Source organism: Haemaphysalis longicornis, unplaced genomic scaffold (genome assembly GCF_048455015.1).
Source record: "Haemaphysalis longicornis isolate Haplotype H1 unplaced genomic scaffold, Haemaphysalis longicornis Haplotype H1 scaffold_3, whole genome shotgun sequence".
Taxonomy (NCBI): Eukaryota; Metazoa; Arthropoda; class Arachnida; order Ixodida; family Ixodidae; genus Haemaphysalis; species Haemaphysalis longicornis.
In genome coordinates, this window is record NW_027526335.1 from 220,845,415 (window position 1) to 220,864,077 (window position 18,663).

The window sequence follows — 18,663 nt, forward strand, 5'->3', positions numbered from 1 at the left end:
CCAGTTTACTCCACTGGCACTATGTTTACAAAACCGTTTTAGAGCGTTTACAGCAACGCTGATGCTGCTTCTATCAACACAAAAAAGGGCAATGTCATCAGCGTAGGCCAAGACACGCACTTCAGCTGACTTTAATCGAAACCCGTTGACGCTCTCACTTCTTATGATGCTTAAACAAAACGCTTCAATATATAAACAAAAAAGCAACGGGGACAATGGGCAGCCCTGACGCACGGCTCGTTGAACCTGAATGGGTTTGCTTGTCGTTTTGTTTACAACAAGGTTAGTGCAACACCCATTGTACGCCATACGTACTCCCTCGCGTACAACAGATCCTACGTTTACATGCTGTAACATGTCTAAAAGGAGTTCATGGGATACCTGGTCAAATGCTTTTGCCAGGTCTATCTGGAGCATGGCCACAGCACTTAGCATACTGTCACAACATTCAAGAACACTTCTGGCGGTGTGAATGTTCGTGACTATTGACCGTCCCTTTATTCCACAAGTTTGGTGTGGTCCAACAATGTCTCTTATTACACTCTGCAAGCGGCTAGCTAATACTTTCATTAATATCTTATAATCAACGTTGGTTAAACTGATTGGCGATAGGCAGATATTTCCCTCAGTTTATTATCGTCCTCCGATTTCGGTATAAAGACTGTGTGGGACACAAGAAAGGACGGAGGTAGTTCTCCTGTTTTGTAAGACTCGGCGTAAACTTTACGCAAAACAGGGCTTAGATCCTCCTTGAACTTTTTATAAAAGGCTGAGCTCAGTCCATCCGGACCCGGGGTCTTCCCTGGGCTGAGCTCGTCAATGGCTCTCCTTATTTCATCTACTGTTATATCACTTTCAAGACCTGCTGCTGTTTTTTCGCTCAGGCGCGGCAACAAACACATAAATTTCTTTTGGAACTGGAGAGCATTGATAGTCTGACGCGCGAACAACTTCTCATAGTAGTCACAGAAACTACGCTCGATGCTTGCCTGGTCATTACACTTTACGCCATCGTACTATTTCTACGTGCGTATCTTTTCTCTGAACTGAGTGCTCCTTTGGTAGGCGTTTCACCGAGTAGGAACCGTTCAGCCCTTGCGCGTACAACACTGTAAACGCAAACTAGCCGGAAATGGAGTTTTAATCAAGTAATGTGCCCTGGAAAGTACCTATAGCAAAAAATGTACTCCCTAGGCATGATCTAAAAATGTGGACAAACCTCCATGGTAGTACCGTTGCCTATCCGTGTAGCAAAGGGGAGGATTTAGAACGACTTAACACCATTTGTGAGATGGCGTTCGGTTCCTTGTAAACTACCACGTCCACAATAAACTCCCCATCGGAGGTAATCATCTCAAGCGGGCGGTCGCCATGTTAGTCTTGTGTTGCTTCCGTGTATCAGCACTTCAACCGTGGCCTAATGCCAATTAGAACGAGTAAGCAGGACGCGACGGTTGCATACAGCTACAAAACCGATACCGTACGTATACCCGTATAGATGCTTCAACCAGCGCGATCACAGGCAGACAGCGCGGCCGTGTTGTTTCAATCTGTTTATTTTGGCGATAGGTGTTGTCAAACTCTGCTGCTAACGAAGAGACAGTTCTCGTCGTTGCAAACAATTGCAATGTTCATCTGTTTCGCTTTCTTGCGCATATATAGACGATTTAAATTCTCGTGCCAGCGCGCCAACGCACCCGACTGCGCACGACTTGCTGCCCGGATGTAAACAACCTCCGTGCTTCAATGCACCGCGGCGGCGCGGCCGGTGACTTGGTGCGGCCGGAGCTTCAAGCGCCTCGCCTTGGGCCATAATTTTTTCTTATTTGAGAAGGACTAGTAGTGCCATTTGGTGGAAAGATTTTTATGTGCCCCTGTCACACGACGAACGGCCGCTAACAGCATTTGGATACGGCGACAGCTGTGGACAGCTCGCTGGTAAGTGGTCTGTCATCAGTCAATGCGTTTGTCAAACGTTTGGATAGGGTTAACTGCGAAATACCCGTGCCGCACACAGCACGTACACGCACGGACAAAGAAAAGAGCGCTCACTCGTTTTATTTTACTTGTTCGTGGGTTTTGGGGTATGCATTCGCATTCTCTTGTAAGCCGGTTTGTAACAGGGCATTCGAGATAAAATCGCTTGTCGCGCGCGGCGTCGTTTCAAAGCAACGTGACGGTTACTTCATGCTGGCGAAAATCAGCGCAGTCAGACGGAAGCGGGAAGGAACGGAGAGAGGTTGAGAAAGAGGGCGCTCATATTTAAAAGAAAGCGTAATTCAAGACGAGAAAAGGAACGCAACCCGCCTGCATTTCTCCGAACTTCAGGACAGAGCCGCACACGGGTACGTTGCCACAAACTCGAGCGTACGTCTAAAAGTACCGTATATTTTTTTCATTTTTTATTGTACAGGGCCTAATTCTTGTTAAGTCGTCCGATTCATTCAGTTCAGTTCTATTTGCCCCTAGAAAACGCTGGAATTTGTCGAACGAAGCGGCGGTAACGCGACAACTCGCCGGCAAGAAAATACCAAAATAAAAACTCCGCTGCTCAGCTTTCACCGAAGCTCAGTTCTGTCGAGGGGGCGAGCGTAGCTTTGCCAGTGCTAAGGCGTGTCGATGATTCTAGAAGGGAGAAAGGCAAGTGGTGCGCTCGTCGGCGGCGGGCGCGTTGCGGGTTGTGCCTTTTATCTCCGCGAAGTGCGCAGTTATAAAAAAGAGACTCGCGCCGAAGCAAGTTAGCTACGTTTGGGCGTCGTTCACAGGTAGCCGAATCGCCTCCGACAGCGGTGCATCGTCTGGCCTGGTAGGTGAATATTGTGGGACTCTGTCTCTCATATGCATCGAACTATTCGTGTTCTTTTTAGTTAACTGCTCTACTTTGTAATATCTATTTGTAAACGCTCCTGATTGTACGTTTTGTATTTGAACTGTTGCTGGCATTTGTATTCATTCTAAGTTACCTCTTACGTTCCTGTCCTCGTGCTTGTACCGTGTTTTGCCTGTCCAAATATAAGTCTTTGTGTTGTTTTCGTTCAAGGCTCTGACTCATGCTTACCGCTCTGGTCGGTAAGAATGAGTATTGAAATGAGTAAGAATTTTACGTGTGGGGCATTTTTTTTTCTTTTTTGCTTTTTCAGGCAGATGTTCCTTTGACTCCCTGCCTGCATTCCGCGAACGCGGAAGTTGGCCTCCACATCGATGGCCAGCGTGTCTTTACTGCATCATCTTTACTGGGAGGTCTGTGTAGTCTGTTTGCATCGTTCTGGGTTTTGAACATTCAATATCCCAAGAAGGCACACAGAGCTCTAACGTTTGTGGAACATGCCATTTTGGACCTTGCCAGCACCAAACCACGTGTGAAGGATTTAGAACTAATTAACTTTTATCGCATCAATATCGCTCACTAATATTTTATTTCTTGTCAATCCTGTAATCATTGGATAGTAGTCAAAAAGAATTCCGTATTATGTTTCTGACTTTTTCTTTTTTTTTTTACTGAAAAGAGGATATTTGATGGGCCGTTCTGTATGCTGATAACACAGCTATCTTTTAGTGAAGCAATAATTTTAACAAATTAATTTAAGTTGAAACAATTATCTAAATAATGTTGGCAACAGGTGCTAAATGAATCAACTAAAAATTATCCGAAAAACATGAATTTCATGGCTTTTTGTTCTCACTCTAAAGAAGCTGTCGCGATAGCACCCATTCTGTTCTATATCATTGCAATTAACCCGTCAGACTCGGTCACTTTCCTTGGCGCATTTGTGTCTTTATCAAAACGCACTGGTATTTTGTGCAGCATATTATTTGTTCTTTATATTACTCATTTATCCATAGCCATCTCACTGCTGTCTGTCTCCTGCATCATTTATCTCTTGTGCCTTTACCACCTACAAAGTGCTCGTTACCTTTCAGTATCAAATCTCTGCACAGCTCTCGCTCATTTCACCACCAATTGAAATTTTTTTTTTTTTGTTGTAAACCACTGCAACCATTTTTTTTTCACTTTGTGTACTGAGTACTGATGCGTACTGATAAGTACTCACGCGTTCTCATAATGATAATGATGTCACTTACCATGCCGTTGTGTTTGTGTCTATATGTTTTTCGCGTATTTCCAGTTCTTGTAGTAATATTGTTTCTACAGTTTGTTCAACTAGCACACAGCTCGCTCATTTCACCACCAACTAAAATTTTTTTGTTGTTGTAAACCACTGCAACCATTTTTTTCTTCACTTTGTGTACTGAGTACTGATGCGTACTGATAAGTTCTGATAAGTACTGACGCGTTCTAGATCCTCTAGTATTATATAATGATTTCACTTACCATGCGGTTGTGTTTGTGCTGATCTGTTTTTCGTGTATTTCCAGTTCTTGCATTAATATTGTTTCTACAATTTGTTCAACTAGCACACTGCTCTCGCTCATTTCACCACCAACTGAAAACTTTTTTTGTTGTTGTAAACCACTGGAACCATTTTTTTTCACTTTGTGTACTGAGTACTGATGCGTACTGATAAGTTCTGATAAGTACCGACGCGTTCTCGATCCGCTAGTATTATATAATGATTTCACTTACCATGCGGTTGTGTTTGTGCCTATCTTTATTTTTCGCGTATTTACAGTTCTTCTAGTAATATTGTTTCTACGGTTTATTCAACTAGCATCGTATTGCTGTCTTCCATTCCTAACTGGCGTGTTATTTAGCAATGTACCATTTGTGCTTTCTTATAGGAGGTCGCCCTAAGTTTTTATTTCGGAACCTCCTTGTGTACACCATGTACCATGTAAACTTGTCTGCGAAAGTTCGTTTGAAATAAACCTGAAATCGAGAAAAACCGTGTGAAATCAGTACTCCCGCAGGGAACTAGAAATTCTCCCTTGTGGCCTCGAAAAACTCCTTTCGGAAGGCCTACAAAACTCCCCAAGCTTTGGTAAAACTCCATGCAAAAGAAGTAAATGCTTCCCTTGAACCTCCTAAAAACGCCCCTAAAATAACATAAGTACTTCCCAAGGGAGCCATAATAGGCTCCTATTCAACCGCCTAAAAATTCCATAAAATCACTTAAAAACGCCATTTAAAAGTAAAGAATACTCCATTTTGAACTCCTTAAATTCTCCCGGACATTTCTTAACACTCCCTAAATACCTCCTTTCTATCACCTAAAAACGCCCTGTTTTGAGGAGGTAAACAAAACCTCCCTGTTCTATGTAGTAAAAAAACTCCTACAAGGAGGATCACTAGAGGACAGGCGAAAAAGAACCTCTAGGGAGTATATGGGAGGCAAAAAAGTTTAGAGTGAAGTGCGCCGTGATACTTTTCCTTATCTAATTCTTCAAGCTGCACCTTCAGTGTTCGAATGTCGTCCTTGAATGTACCGGGCGACTTACATTCTTCTGTAACAAAAACATCAAGGCTACTTCGTAGCAGGGCTTCTTTGCATTTATCTTCATTTTTCATTGCCCCAGATCTTTCCAGGGCTTTCATTTTTACTTCTTGTTTGAAGAGTTCCCATTTAAAAATGAAGTTCACTTCTTCATCACTACCGAAAATCTTTCGTGCGCATGTGTTTACTGCCTCCACGAAAGTTCCGTCTTCGACTAACTGATTGTTCATCTTTCAAGAGCCCCAACAAAAGGCATTTCGCCGCTTCGCGCTCCTACCGAGCGTTAAAAATACCAAACAGTGATCGCTGAACGAGACAGGTATCACACGGTATTCTTCACACTGCGGCAGTAGCTCAAGCGATAAGTACACCCTATCAAGACGCGCATGGCTATTGCCTTGGAAATGCGTGTAGCGCACGGGGCCATTACTACCGACGCTATCACCAACGTCTTCTAGGGCGAAGTCCGCTACAATATCACTTAGTACTGCCGTACTATCATCTCTAAAAGGTGACGGGCTACTTTTGTCGCGTGCAGAACACACGCAGTTAAAATCACCCAGTAAAATTACCATCCGGTCTGTCTCACACCACTTTCTAATTTCCTCAGAAAACAACTTCCTTTCGGCGGCTTTGGTGGGGCCGTACATGCAAATAACCCGCCATTCATTTCATAACAAGGCCAAATCACACACAACCAACCGCCCCGAATCAGACGCAGTGACGGTATTCAGGGTGGCCCCTAAACTACGCCTTATTATCAGTGCGCAACCCCCCGAGAACCGGACTGCGTGAGAAACACAGACGTCATAGCGCGACATGAATGGCCGCACCATACGGTCCGTCTGATCCTCTCTCTCGACCTTGGTTTCTTGCAAGGCGACAATATCCAGATCCTCGTCTACAAGAAGGCGGTACAACTGACTTTGACGTCTTCGATCCGCAAGCCCCCTGACATTTAGCGTGGCTATGCGTATAGATTTGCTTAAATAAACCATTCCAAGAAAGCGACGGGGATTACCGTGTAACACTTAAGTCCGTACATTCCAATAAAAAGCACCCCGCAGACACTAAGGAACTCACCCGCATTCCAAAACGCAACTACAACAAAAAAGAAAATGAAACACTCATACATACGCTCATACATACACTCATACATACATACATTAAACTGTAAACACTCTAAGCGCTTTACGGGCACCACTAAACAAGGTGCTATACTTTCCCCTCCCCCCTTCCCCACCCTAACAAACACACCGAAAGGCACTTTACGGGCAACAAAGTCACTGGAGACGCTGCAAAAGTACTCCCTGGACCCACCTACGCAGTTCAGTTTAGTTCGCTCGCGCTTCGGTAGAGCAGTGCAACACCAGACACAGATTAAACAGATGCCGACTACCTTTGGAAGCATCGTGGTGACTAGGTGGGCGTAGCCGGGGGCTTTAGACAGATTTAGTTGGGCGCGCGCTCCGGACGAGCGTACGCCCCGGCGGGGCGGCTCGCGACTGCGCATGCGCAGTACGCTACGTAAACGCCCCGGCGATGCGGTGCTACGCACGCAACGGCTGGGAGCGTATGCTCCGGGGCGCTTGCGGGGCGCTGCGGACCTGCTGGGAAGCCCCTTGCTTTCAAAATGGCTGCTGCCTCGGCGATGTCGGCGGCCGGTCGTGGCAGGTGGTTCCCCGACTGAAAACGCGGACCGTCGCGTGTTTTTCTCGTTAGGCGACAACGTTTCAGTTCCAACAGGCATGCAGACCAGAAATGAGCGACCAAGGACAACCTGGATGGCTCCCGAAGCGGGCGGCGGTGTTTGTGCGCGTGTCGCGGCGGTGGAATGCGCGCAGTGTTGGTGCAGATCGGCGGCCTCCATTTAGGGAATTCAAGAATTTTCGCCTGCGCCTCGTCGCGCCCTCGGGTGCGAGCCGAGGACGTTGCGCTACCGTGTGAAACGTGAAGGATTTGTAGTTGGACTCCACGAATAAGAGGAAGTGAGTAATAGGAATGCATCGTGTATCTTATTGAGTTGCTACACCCGGGTGAAGTGTATCACCAAACCACCGTGCCAGCCTAACCGCTGTTTCATTTTGCGTGTCGCATTAGCGTCGCATGCCATGCTCAGTTGTATTTGTCGCATGGTCCTGCCATATTTCAGAGCTGAATAAAGTGAGTATCCCGAGCACTGCGTGTTGCTTCAAAACTTCGGCGTCGCGCGGTTGAGCAAAACAATCGCGACGGGTGTATCATATTTTTCCCTAATACTGAATCAAGGTAAGAGGGTATTTTTTATCGTACTTGCAAGATTTTTACAATCGAAATCAGCATTAACGCATTGAAAAAAAAAAAAGAAACGCCGTCCAGCTACAGTTTGCCTTGGTTAGCCACGTAAAAAAGTTAAATTTGGGTACTTCGCGTTGGGTTCAACAGGTGGCGCCGCAAGGTTAAATTTGGGTACTTCGCGTTGGGTTCAACAGGTGGCGCCACAAGCGTTAGCGCACGCGACGAAAAACGCTGTACTAAAACTATCCATGGGCGCGTCGCGACGAGCGTACGCTCCGCTTTACGCCCAGCAATACGCTAACGCCCGGAACGCCCAACTAACTCTGTCTTTTGTGCGGTCTGGGGGGACGTTGGGCTTCGGCTTGAAGCTCGAACGTCTCACTATAACCGCCTTGGTAGGCGGCTCCTCGCTGCCGGGGAATCCATCGCCCTTGTCCTGTGTCGTTGCCCTCTCGCTGCCGCTTTGCGGCGGCACACTGAGGTACATTTGCACGACGTCCTCTACTGTAGACGACGCCGCCGTCGTCCCCTGGCTTGCCGCTCCGGCGCAGCCAGCCTCCTTCGGCGCTGCGAATTGGGGAGGCGTCTTCGGCTGACCGGGCGGCTCCGTTTCAGGACCGCGCTGGCCAGCCTCGGCCTCGACCTGTTCCGCGGGCGTCTGCTCCTTTGCCGCCCCGCCGGTGACTCCTGCTGCGGTCTCCGTCGCGTCTGCCTCGTCCATGAGGTTTTCGCGGAGGTCCTCGTCCTTCGAAGGCCCGGTGACGCTAGCGTAGGACTTGACACAGGCTGCCACTTCGAGCCCGTAGCGTCGGCACGCCGAACAACGTGGCACCTTACACTCCCGGCGAACGTGGCCCTTCGTGTTGCAGCGCAAACACTGCGGGGCCCTCCCGGTGACGACGACGAGGGCCTTGTCGCCCGCCACGCGTAGCTCGTGCGGCAGGTCTTCCAGAGTCCCTCCGGCCTTCAGTTTCAGGGTCACCGACCGCAGCGTGGAACCTTTATCTTGAATTCCGTCAACGCGCCAACGCTCTCTGCGCACCTCACCGACACGCCCGTAAGGCGCCAGCGCAGCGCGCACTGCCTCGTCCGGCACGTTGAGCAGAAGCCAATGTAGCTTCAGACGCGCTTCCTGGTTGCTCGGGTCGATAACAAGGCAGCGCCTGTCTTTTACCTTGATGTCGCTTGCTTCCAAAATTTTATTCACACCTTCCGCTGACTTAAACGTCACCGCCCAGACGTGACTGATGAGATACGCCCCCAATGCCAAAACATCGGGGAGCCGCGCCAGACCAGCCAACGAGTCGCGGAAATCCTCGACACGATAGGGGCGATCACGCATGTCCGCATGCAGAAACACCGTGTTTAGCCAACACCACCTAAATTATGAAGGCCTTCCTATTTCCTCCTCTCAACGGCCTGACGTCACGCCAGTGAGATCGGCGGTGGATCGAGGGGAGGTCGAAGGCGCCAACGAGAAATCGACATGGCTTGTCGCGGCTTATGGCTGTCAACTGTTGTGGGTCCAGTCACATGGTGGGGCACGACTGCAATAGCTTTTTCAGCAATCAAGTTAATAAAAACTTACTCCTGTCATTTCATTGTTCTGAAAAAAATTTTGTCTTGTTTCATGGCTTGAATATTACCGTCGTGCATGATTTATTAACCAAAAATCGCTTTTATTTCAGCCTTCAAAGCGCTGTTGTTCGGTTTGCAGCCGAAAGCGCGCGTCGTGCTCTGGCCACATTGTGCCCAAACGACTTCGTTCACCTTTTTCGGCGGCGGCGGTTGCTAGTCATGTGTCAAGTGAATTTGCTGCTTCTGAGACACAACTTCAGCTCGCATTCCTGTCACTGCATGCATTAACAACTCAAGTAATATGCCTGGATGTTGCTTTGCACCCAACTGCAATTCCAATTATGCGGGGGGACCCACCGTTCGCGTGTACAGGTTCCCGGTCAATGCCGCGGAAAGAGCAGCATGGACGCGCGCCGTGCCGCGTAAGGATTTCGCGCCAACGAAATACACAGTGGTAAGGAAGTCTGCCTTTTCTTTCCATTCACTTGGCTCTCGTAATTACTTTCGCTGTCGCGTATAAATGTAAGGACTGCCCTGTATTTCTGCCGTTAATTTATATGTAACATTTTGTCCAATTTCAGCTCTGCGAAAAGCACTTTCACCCGAGCGACTTCGTCACATCAACGAGCTACATGGATTCGGCCACTGGAAGGGTGGTTGAAGTTCCACTCAAGCTCAGGCGTCTGAAGCCGGGAATTACACCAAGCATTTTTCCTGGCTGCCCCACGTACCTTTCTCAAGACAAAAGTGCGGACCGCGAAGCCCCAGAAGAAAAACGTGCTCGGCTGGAGGCGAAAGCCTTGCAAGAGGCAGTGCAACATTCATTCAGCAGGAAGAAGAGAAGAACAACTCCATCTCCTCTTTTGAAGACCTCTTGTGTCACACGGACACGTTTTTTGTGGGAGAGTTCTGGGGCAAAGTGGTCTTAAAAGACAAAGTGCATTTCTTGAACCTGGCGCCTCAAGATGCACCGGTAGTGCGCTGTGCAGTGGTAGTAAATGCAGACCTCTCTCTGAAAGTATACTTTGGGGAGACACGGATTGAAAAGGTAGGCACCGTCGTGTTTCCTGTTTCCATTTCGGACGTCAGGCAACTAGCAGATACACTTGACCGCATAGAGAAAATTGTGAAAGGCTCACAAAATGATGAGGGAAAAGTTGAGCTGCTTTTGCGCCGTATATCGGCTCTGTTAGAAGAGTTGTCAGCATCACAGTTTCCATCTGACTGGCAGGCAGAGCTGTTAAAGTTTCTGAGGCAGCAAGTTGAGATTGTTTTGAGTAATGCAATAAGGTATCCCGCCGAATTGCTTGTGTTCGCCACTATTATGTTCACGATATCGCCACACGCTTACAAGTTCACGCGAAGCACGTCAAAGTTGAAGCTTCCTCATCCAAACACTATTAGGCGTGTTTGTGCTGCATACAGCATTAGCCCTTCGTTGGAACAACAAGATGAATTGTACTTGTCGTATGCAAAAAAAATGGCATTAGCACTGAAGGATAATGAAAAGACTGTGACGCTTATGATAGACGAAATTCATTTGCAGTCATACTTCGAATATAAAGGTGGTTTCGTCACAGGGGCAGCCACAAACAGCAATATTGCTGCTAGGACAGCATACGTCTTCATGATTCAGAGCCTTTTGTCGCCGAACAAGGACGTTGTGCATATTCTACCTGTTGCGAAACTCGACGCAAAGGACTTGCATTTCTTTCTGATACGCCTGATTAAAGAGCTAGAAGATGCTGGTCTTCGGGTGATCGCAGTCATTTCTGACAATAATTCCATAAACCGGAAAGCAATGTCTTTTTTTTCTGATCCCCCCAAATGTAATATTGTCTATGCACACCCATCTGATCCTTCAAGACCTTTGTTCTTTGTCTTGGACAGTGTTCACATTTTGAAGTGCATACGTAACAACTGGCTTAATCAACGTAATCCAGGGACCTGCATGTTTTTTCCCGACATAACAGAGCTTTCCACTAATGGGCAGGTGTTAACGGCATCATTTGGTACTTTGAGGAAGGCACATGAACAGGAAAGCAATGAGCTCTTGCGGTTGGCCCCGACATTATCTTTAAAAGCATTAAATCCATCCAACTTGGAGCGCCAGAATGTCAAGCTTGTCCTGAAGATTTTCAACCTTTCAACTATTGCAGCACTGACTAGTTCCACATTAGCTCAACTACAACATGCCAAAGGAACGGCTGAATTTATCCGCATCATCTTGACATGGTGGAACATCGTAAACGTCAAAACGCCTCACAAAGGACAGCGCCTACGTGACAGCTTTCAAGAGCCTGTCAGAAGTCTGTCTTCTCCTCAGATCGATTTCCTTAACAGTGTAATTGACTGGCTTGACTTCTGGGAAAGCCTAAAGCATGATGCAGGTCACCTGACTCGTGAAACACACAGCGCATTCCGCCACACCTCCCATGCACTTGTAGAAGTAACACGCTACTGCATTGAAGAGCTCGGCTTCTCGTACGTGTTGCTGGGGAAGTTCCAAACTGACTGCCTAGAGGACAGATTTGGAAAATATCGTCAATTGTCGGGAGCACAGTATCACGTGTCTATACGACAGATCTACGAATCTGAGCACAAGCTCAGACTGCAGAAAGTGCTTGAGCTCCCCGAACTCCCTCAGCTAGATGTACTCACTCCTTGTGGTTCTGTTAATGACCCACACGATTTAAAGCATTTTGATGTTGCTTTGACAGAGCAAGATGTTGCAAAAAAGCAGCCCATGCTTCCTGCTATTACATATGTGGCTGGGTACTGCGCACATGCAGCTACAAAAAAGCTTGCATGTACATCTTGCAAGGAGAACCTGGTGCTCGAAAACCGGAATTTTGACGAGGATGATTTTGCACTCATTGCCACTGCCACTAGAGGTGGCCTTATGTTTCCCCAGCCTATGGTTGTGCATGCAGTTTTGACAATGGACATAGTGCTTGAGCAACTTGTCAATGAAAAAAACGCCACTAAGTTTTATGACTGTCCAAAGCAAAAAGAGCTTCTTGTTGCCTTGACATCGTCCCTTATTGACAGCAACGAAGACTTAGACACGTGTGACCATGGACATTCACCACAGCTCGTCATGAAATACATTTTTAGTGCAGCTGCTAATGTGTTATTGAGCAATCTGTGCAAACAGAAAAATGACAAGCTTACGGCCAGTAAGCAAGAAAAAAAGCGAAAGCTGAAAACACTGGAATCCTAACCTTGTTTAGCTGCAGCTGACAATTAATTTGTTTGCATTTGGTAATATATGGCACCGTAATTTGTTACACGTTGAATGATTTGCTTGTGCATATTGGTATGCCATGCTCATTTTTAAATGATGGGCTTGTTGATTGCTTACAGTAATGCTTTTTTGTACGAAAAATGTCTGTATATATTTGTATGTCATGTGAATTTTAAAATAAAACAAATGACAGTATACTCGTGTGACTACAACTTTGTCTTTCATTTGTCTTGATTATTTTTGGGGTTAGATTCAAATATACTACAGATCGCAACATTAGTTAATTACAAAATACTTTCCTGCATCCAGTCTCGAAGTAATGTCAGCAATAAGTGAATTTGCTAACTGCACCATCGGTAACGATTGTTGGGAAAGACAAGTCCTGAAAACAAAGAAAAAAATCTTAGTGCTGTGTACATAGACGTTTGATAAAAAGGGTAGTGGTTGGTAGGTTGTCAGCCAAAGCTCTGTTCAAGCACTTTTTACGTATCAGAGAGGAAACAAAATGATTTGGATTGCCTATGTTTACAACTTATAGCCTAAAAAACATTTCTAAACATAAATTCAAATTTACGGGCTGTTTGTTCACGAAGGAACAGATAGGTAAATCGAGGCAAGCATGCGGGCGCAGTGAAGCCGACTACCAGGGCGATCTCACTTCTGTGACGTCACTTCGGCGTGGGGAGGCCTTCAGTAATTTAGGTGGTGTTGGTTTAGCACCGACTGTCCTGTAGGAAACTCGGGCAAAAGTACTTGGTAGTCCTGGGAATCCTCGGCAAAAATCCTGTTACCGCGGGCCGAAAGGCCCGCTGAAGCCGCTCCTTGGGCGGAGCTCGACATTCTGCGACTGCACGCTGGCGCAAACGGAAGCAGAATCCACTGGCCACTATACTAACGAGGAGAGATCATTTGGAGAAGCTTAGACATCGCCAAACTCTACTATTACTCACCGGAAAAAGAAAAAGAAAATACTCCCCGTCGGGGAATCGACCCGGTCTCCCGCGTGACAGGCGGGGATACTGGCCACTATACTAACGAGGAGAGATGGCTTGGAGAAGCTTACACATCGCCAAACTCTACTATTACTCACCGGAAAAAGAAAAAAGCCGCCCGCATCTTCCCACGGGGGGAACTCGAGTAAATGCGTCGCATCTACTCGAGTCAAGCAAAGCGTCACGTCAAGCGAAAGCCAAGCAAAGACGCCCTTGACTGAATTCCGAACGCGCGCTCCGCCGCTTATATACGTTGAGGGGACTGCGTAAGCCGGTCCCAGTCGACGACGTTGACGTACTTGTAAAGCGGCATGGACTCTAGGTGTTTGAGCCAAGCGCGGATGTTGCTTCGCTGGAGAACGGCACACCGGTTATATGCGCAGCGCGCCCGAAGGGGAGGAAACCGCGGAAGAGAAAGTACTGCACATGCGCCGGCCCCAGCGCGTCTGCCGCGGCTATGACGCACCACAATCCAAAACAATCCACTTTAATCCAATCGAATCCAATCCAATGCCCCTCGCGAGAGAGTGTTCGAATCCAATCCAATGCCCCTCGCGAGAGAGTGTTCGCTATCGCCTCGACCCGACGCGCACGCGCAGTGAGCGTGCGGACTACGGACGTCAACGCGGGTGACATCGTGAGTTACCGACATGCTCTGCATTTAAAGGAAAACACTCCCCGTCGGGGAATCGAACCCCGGTCTCCCGCGTGACAGGCGGGGATACTGGCCACTATACTAACGAGGATTTTTTTTTGTAACAGTAACTTTATTTACAAATATACATACAGGGCCAGATGAAGTGGTTACTGAGGTTTCAGAGAAGTGTAACATCCTTTGCTCACAAACACAAATAATCGCGTTCGGGAACTGAACAAGCCAAGACAAGATTCAGCGTGTTTCGCCAGGGAAGTGGAAACCATTCGTAGGCAGTGCCAGCAAAGCCACGCAGTGCTGGCGTGGTTCCTATTAGAAACACTTACAAATGGGCGATGGTGTCATTTGTTTACAGTATACGGTAATGAAGTAGGGGCAAGGGGTTGGGCGTAGAAGTCGTTAGTGGGCAGAAGTGGCCCATGGTGCTGTCCCGCTTCCGACCCTCAGATCAAGTCCCATCTCCTTTGCTGCTCTACCTTAAACTCCATGAGGGCTCGTGAGCCCCGCGCCAGTGAGTCGCGAAGCTCAGTGTCTGAATCGGGCCCGTCAAGGGCGGCCACTGCCCACTGCCCCTTCTGTACAAAGTGCCTCCACGCCGGCCGCGGGTTTTCGGCACATTCAACCACGTCGATTTTTTTTTTGATTGTAGGGTTTAACGCGCCGACGCAACGCAGGCGATGAGGCGCGCCGTAGTGGAGGGCTCCGGATTAATTTTGACCACCTGGGGATCTTTAACGTGCGCCGAAATCTCGTACACACGGGCGTTTTTGCTTTTCGCCTCCATCAGAAAAGCGGCCGCCGCGGCCGGGAATCGAACCCGCGACCTCGTGCTCAGCAGCGCAACGCCTTAGCCACTGAGCCACCGCGGCGGGTTCAACCACGTCGACTCTCGCCCTCCATAGCGAGTGGAGACCTATGACGTGGACGCAGTCACGGAGGAGTGGGTGCTCCGAGGCCGCCTCCAAGAACCTCAAGTTCATCCAGGTGAGCTGCCAGTACGTGTCGAAAGAGCACTGCAGCTCGTCCCAGAAATACGACGCCGTGTTGCACTCCAAAAAGACGTGCTCTGCCGTCTCCCTCCTTCCACACAACAAGCAGTTGGTCCCTCCAGGAAGAAAGAAGCCCCTCTCCCCCTGTCTTGCCTTAGTGTGTAGAACCCCTGTGTGAAAGCGGAAGAAGAAATCCTTCGAACCAGAAGGAATGGGGAGCTTCCGCACTCGCCGGAGGACGTCACTTTTAATGCGCCCAAGAGGTGGTGAGCGATACATGGGGGGTGGAAGGATCTGTTCCACCAGGTCCCAGTACAACTTCTTCGGGGCCACTGCGCACAGGTACTCCCAAGAGAACAGTCCCTGCAAGAGGGCCACCGCTGCCGCCACTTCTTTGTAAAAGCCCGTTGCCCGGTTACTATGTGTAAACTCCGCTGTTGTTGGCAGCCAAGGGGCCAAATGTGAGGAGCCTACGTTTTGCAGAGCAGCCCGAAGGAAACCGTCACGACGATCCTGGAAGAACAAAAAACGTTGCACTGTCAGCTTGAGCTCCACGTTAACAAGCCCGAGGCCACCCGCTTCCGGAGTCCAGAAAATGTTCGTGCGACGCATAGGCTCGTAGGTGGATCGCCAGAGGAATACTGCGAACAGCCGGTGTAGCTTGGCCACTGAGCCTGCGTCGATGGTCGATACTCTGGCCACGTACAGGACGGCCGGGTATAACACGGCATTGCAAACATGTGCCCTTGAGAAAAAGGCGATGTGTCGCGCTCGCCAGGGCTCCAACTTCCTACCCGCGGCTGCCAGCTTTGACTGCCAGCGGGGTGCAATGGCTCGGCCGCAGTCCAGGTTGACTCCGAGGTAGCGGGTGATGGCCTCCCTCCATCGGACTCCGTAGAGCTGTGATGGTTTGGTGGGCCATTCACCTAGCCATGCTCCCTCACACTTAGAAAGATTCAGCTGAGCACCCGAAAACCGACAGAATGATTGCGCGAGCGCGACGATCTCCCTCACCTGTTCTTTCGATGAACATACGAAGGCGACATCATCCGCGTAAGCTAGGACTCTTAGTTCTTCGTCGCCGAGAACCAAGCATTTGACTGACTTGGATGCCATTGCCATTCTGCAAAGTGGCTCTATATATAATGCAAACAGAATCGGGGACATGGGGCAGCCCTGCCTGACCGACCTTCTCACGGCGATGGGGCTCCCCACCTCCCCATTCATAATGATGCTGGTGGTGATTTCAGTATAGCAGATCTTGATCCACTCCACCATTTCGTCCCTTTCCCCGCACCGACGGAGGAGCATCAACAGAAAGGCAGTGGTCTACTTGGTCGAAGGCCTTTCTGAGGTCGAGTTGAAAGACAGCAAGGGGAAAAAGCCCTGACTCCGCCACCTCACAGACAGTCCTCATGCGGTGTAGGTTGGTGTTTATAGAGCGGCCTCTGAATCCGCATGTCTGATGTGGTCCCACCACACTGCTGAGGGCCTTCTCGAGCCGTCTGGACAGGATTCGGGATAGGATTTTGTAGTCTGTTGATAGCAGACTGATAGGCCTGAAATCTTCAACACTGGGTGCCGTATCGTGAGACGTTTTTTTCGGTATAAGGACCAAATTACTGCTCCGCATTGAAGGTGGCAGCAACTTCGTGTTTTTGATGTTTTCGAATACCGACGCCAAAACAGGGCTGATCTCCTCTCGGAATACCTGGTAGAACTCCGAAACGATCCCATCCGGCCCCGGTGACTTATTCTTTGGCAATTCCTTTATAGCGCTTTTGATTTCTTCGACCGTGATGGGGTTGTTTATGACGGCCTTAAAGGGGCCCTAAATAGGCTTCCGAAGGTCGCCATTTCAATCGCGCAGTCGCTAGAGCACCCCTTCACGACAACGTGTACCAAATATTACACCTCTGCGTAGAGCAGGGGCCGCACAAACACGAAAAAAAGATTTCACTTTCTCTCCTGGCTCACCAACCATACCTTGCCGCCACACTTGCGCGCTCTGACGCAGTTCTTTCCTGCTCTGACGCGCCTCTATGACGCACGAGACACTGCCCAGTGCGGCGCCGCGAACGCGAACCACAGCGACAGCACTCACCGTGCAACCGGAATCTGGTGGGCGGAGCATGCGCGTCGAGTGCTAAAAAAAAAGCGCGCGCAGGGCTTGGCGCAGCCAATGACTGCACGTGCATCAAGGAGGGTGATGGATTGCCCTGTTTCTCTCGGTGGTCTTGCGCCGGGTCGATGACGTCGCGGCTTCCACAGTGCTTCGGAGGAGCTACTAGAGGAGGAGAGCCCCAGGCCTTATGGGTGGCCCCTTTTAATGAGCGATAATTCGGCTAATACTTAACGAATTTAAACAATTTTTGCGGGATGACGTTCCTTGGATAGTACTCCAGTGACTGCGCACGCAAAATCGTAAGATTCGGCAGCCTATGTAGGGCCCCTTTAACGTCCTCCGGGACCTTGGGCAGCTCATCGAGGACATCTGGCGGAGGAACATCGGGAACAGCGCGCGAGAACAGCTTCTCGTAGTAGTCGCCGAAGGCAGCCGCCACCTCCCCGCTCCCACGAGCGAGCCCATTAGGGTGGTTGACCTCGGAAATCGCTTTAGTGGCAGTCCTTTCCCGCTCGAAAGCACCAAAAAGTTTCGACGGCTGTGCCTCGGCCACCACTCGCTGCTCCCTACTCCGCACAAGAGCCCCCCAGTACCGCTTTTCCAGCTCAGTTCGGATCTCCTCTTTAACACTGCGAATGTCCTCCGAGAATTCCCCCGGCCTCTCCTCGTCCGCTTCCACAAGAGAGCGTAGGCACTCCGTGAGTCGACTTAATTTTGCCTTCCTGTCTCTCGCTTCCTGTCGTCCGATTGCGATTGCTGCATTTTTTACTCGTTTTTTGAAGCGCTCCCAGGCGACCCCATCGATGGGTGCAGCATTGATTGCTTCAATTTCGCCTCTTATGCGATCAGCGAAGGCCGCATTATCGAGGACCGTAGTGTTCATCAGCTATCGGCTGCCAACCCCTCCCTTGATTTCGCGCTCAATTCTAATGGTACATGTTACCAAACCGTGGTCCGAGAAAGCAACAGGGGTGACGGCGTAGTCAGTCACAAACGGCAGCGCATCACCCGTCAAGTACACCCGATCTAAGCGAGCCTGTGACGTGCCACGCCATCTGGTGTAGCGAGAAGTTGACCACCCACGCTGGAGGGCGACGTCGTTCAGGTCACCCTCTCGAAGGACTGCTTTCAAAACACGCGCCGAAGCGTCCGCCACGCCCCTAGCACCTGCTCCGTCGCTGGCATTAACAACGCAATTGAAGTCGCCTGCCAGGACGAGTCGACCCGGAATCACCAGGATGTCACGAAGGGAAGAGAAGAAATCGGCGCGCGCCGCCTGATCGTTCGGTGCATAAACGCAAACAAAGCGCGTAAGCTCCCCTCCCACCAGGACATCGACGGTGCAAAAACGCCCGTCCCTCGCCAGCTCGCAGTCAATTACGGTTACGAAATTATGTTTCCGAATTA

General features: G+C 49.3%; 1 protein-coding gene and 1 non-coding gene across 2 annotated transcripts; one reads left to right on the forward strand and one right to left on the reverse strand.

Annotated features, from left to right (window-relative positions):
• The first annotated feature begins 9,549 nt into the window (after window positions 1-9,549).
• On the forward strand, window positions 9,550-12,798 carry LOC144173713 (uncharacterized). The gene is given in 3 exon segments (XM_077702021.1): window positions 9,550-9,702; window positions 9,830-10,070; window positions 10,073-12,798. Coding segments are annotated over 3 exon segments (2,793 nt in total). The 3' UTR covers window positions 12,472-12,798.
• A 1,363-nt stretch (window positions 12,799-14,161) lies between these two features.
• Trnad-guc (transfer RNA aspartic acid (anticodon GUC)) lies at window positions 14,162-14,233 on the reverse strand. The gene has a single exon. It is a non-coding gene; the product is annotated as a tRNA-Asp (tRNA).
• Between the last annotated feature and the right edge of the window lie 4,430 nt (window positions 14,234-18,663).